Below are 2,759 nucleotides of genomic sequence, written 5' to 3' on the forward strand. Positions count from 1 at the left end.
GGCAAATGCTTTTGAGTGAGTTTGACATCGTGTATGTGACCCAGAAGGTGATAAAGGCACAAGCCTTGGATGATCATCTTGCAAAGAATCTAGTTGATGAAGAGTATGAACCGCTCAAGACTTATTTTCCCGATGAAGAGGTTGCATTTGTGGGTGAAAATATTTCTGAAGCATACCCTGGTTGGAGAGTGTTCTTTGATGGAGCGGCAAATCACCAAGGGAAAGGTATCGGAGCAGTCTTAGTATCATAATCCGGTCAACACTATCCTATGGAAGCTAAACTCATATTTGATTGCACGAACAACATGGCAGAATACGAAGCTTGTATCCTTGGTTTAAATATGGCAATCGACATGAACGTTCATGAACTTCTAGTTATTGGAGACTCAGACTTGCTAATTCACCAAGTTCAAGGAGAATGGCCTGTGAATAACCCAAAGATCACACCGTATGTGCAATATATACAGAAGTTGTGCAAAAGATTCTGCAAGATTGAGTTCAGACATACTCCCAGGACACAGAATGAGTTGGCCGATGCTCTTGCCACCATCGCATCAATGATTAAACCTCCAGATACGAGTTACATTGATCTAGTAGATATAGAGGTAAAAGAGCAACATGTCCATTGTTCACATGTTGAAGCAGAACCAGATGGTTTGCCTTGGTATTTCGATATCAAAAAGTATTTAGAAGATGGGACTTATCCTGAGAATGCAATGTTCAACCAGAAGAAGTCGATACGTCGTATGGCCCTCAATTTCTTTACAAGTGGGGAAATCCTTTATAGGAGGACTCCAGATTTAGGTCTTCTCAGATGTGTTGATGCTAGTGAAGCTACAAAGATTCTGGAACAGATACACGCCGGAGTTTGTGGTACTCACATGAATGGGCTCACTTTGGTGAGGAAGATCCTCCGGGCTGGCTATTTTTGGATGATTATGGAATATGATTGTTGCAAGTTTGTGCAGAAATGTCATAAATGTCAAGTGCATGGAGATTTGATTCGAGTCCCACCTCACGAACTTAATAGTATGAGTTCACCTTAGCCTTTAGTAGCTTGGGGCATGTATGTCATTGGTCCAATAGAGCCAGCCGCCTCTAACGGACACAGATTCATTTTGGTTGCCATTGACTACTTTACCAAGTGTGTGGAAGCAGTTTCGTATAAGTCGGTGACTAAGAAGGTTGTAGCTGATTTTGTTCGCAACAATTTAATATGTAGGTTTGGAGTGCCAGAATCCATCATTACCGATAATGGAGCGAATCTCAACAGTCATTTGATGAGAGAAATATGCGAACAATTCAAGATTACCCACCGAAATTCAACCACTTATCGTCCCCAAATGAATGGAGCCGTAGAAGTTGCCAACAAGAACATAAAGAAGATTTTGAGGAAAATGATTGATAATCGCAGCGGTTGGCACGAGATGTTGCCATATGCTTTGTTGGGTTATCGAACGACTGTCAGAACATTAGTTGGAGCTACTCCATATTTACTAGTATATGGAACATAAGCAGTTATACCTGCAGAAGTTGAAATACCTTCATTGAGAATCATCCAACTAGCTGAATTGAACGATGTTGAATGGGTTCGCAAGCCGATCGATCAGTTAACCTTGATTGATGAGAAGAGAATGGTTGTTGTTTGTCATTGTCAACTGTATCGACAAAGAATGATCCGTGTTTTCCACAAGAAAGTAAGAGCCAGGATATTTGAAATTGGTCAGTTGGTTCTCAAATGCATTTTTCCTCATCAAGTCGAGTACAAAGGGAAATTTGCACCAAATTGGCAAGGACCCTACATGGTTCGCAAAGTGTTATCCGGAGGTGCCTTAGTCTTTTCGGAGATGGATGGCACCGAATGGCCGAAACCGATCAACTCAGATGTTGTCAAGAGATACTATATCTAAAACTTCAGTTTGTATTTCTGTTATTGCCTTGTAATCGTTCTATTTGCTTGTGATTACTTTGTCTAGAATCTATCCCTATGTAATGAACTATGTTAGACCTGAATTCTCAAGAATGAGATACGTAGGCGACCTATGTCAGCCTCGGTCATCCTTTTATCCCTTCTTAATATGTTTCCTTGTAAATGAACTACGTCTGACCTGAATTCTCAAGAATGAGATACGTAGGCGGCCTATGTCGGCCTCAGTCACCTCTTTTATCCCCTTTTAATATTTTCCTTGTATTTGAACTACGTTCGACCTAAATTCTCAAGAATGAGATACGTAGGCGGCCTGTGTCGGCCTGGGTCGGTTTCTTTGTAAATTTCCTATTTATGTTAATCCTTGAGGGGGAACTACGTTTGACCTGATTCCTGCCTCAACGGGATATGTAGGCGCCACAACGGCTCGGTCATATCTCCCATAAGATCTCTATTTTTCCTTATAATAGAAACTGGGACAGAATTATTGAGAGGGACTCAAAAATTCTCAAGAAGATCTCTCCAACAAAGTCAAAACTGAAGTTACGTTGAGAATTACAAATGGGACAAAAAATTTGGAGGATGACCTCAAAATTTTCAATAAGGTTCATCAGAGGTTTGGAGCAACTTTGAATATTTTCCAGCAAGTAATCAGATAGATCTCAAGGCATCGGTTTCAATGGCATTCATTAAGCTCGACGTGACATGACACTTGGCAATGACCTTTTCCCAAACACTACTTTTGAAAATCTATTTTCCTTAAAACAAATTCTTTCATGTTTCAATTATTTTTGCATAAAATTGTTTTGTCTTATCTATCAAGAAGCGGGAG

At 40.3% G+C, this 2,759-nt stretch overlaps 1 protein-coding gene across 1 annotated transcript; it reads left to right on the forward strand.

The window, feature by feature from the left end:
* The first annotated feature begins 1,064 nt into the window (after positions 1–1,064).
* LOC107059160 (uncharacterized) lies at positions 1,065–1,910 on the forward strand. The gene is made up of 2 exons (XM_015305606.1): positions 1,065–1,416; positions 1,519–1,910. The coding sequence occupies exons 1-2, from the start codon at positions 1,065–1,067 to the stop codon at positions 1,908–1,910; spliced, it is 744 nt and encodes a 247-aa protein (XP_015161092.1).
* Positions 1,911–2,759: the final 849 nt, after the last annotated feature.

Source organism: Solanum tuberosum, unplaced genomic scaffold (assembly GCF_000226075.1).
Source record: "Solanum tuberosum cultivar DM 1-3 516 R44 unplaced genomic scaffold, SolTub_3.0 scf00888, whole genome shotgun sequence".
Classification (NCBI taxonomy): domain Eukaryota; kingdom Viridiplantae; phylum Streptophyta; class Magnoliopsida; order Solanales; family Solanaceae; genus Solanum; species Solanum tuberosum.

Excerpts from the sequence above, each read along its gene's own strand:
- LOC107059160 (XM_015305606.1), top strand. The coding sequence starts at position 1,065 with ATGTATGTCATTGGTCCAATAGAGCCAGCCGCCTCTAACGGACACAGA. Across the intron at positions 1,417-1,518 it reads AATGATTGATAATCGCAGCG|TTATACCTGCAGAAGTTGAA; the intron begins GTTGGCACGAGA and ends GAACATAAGCAG.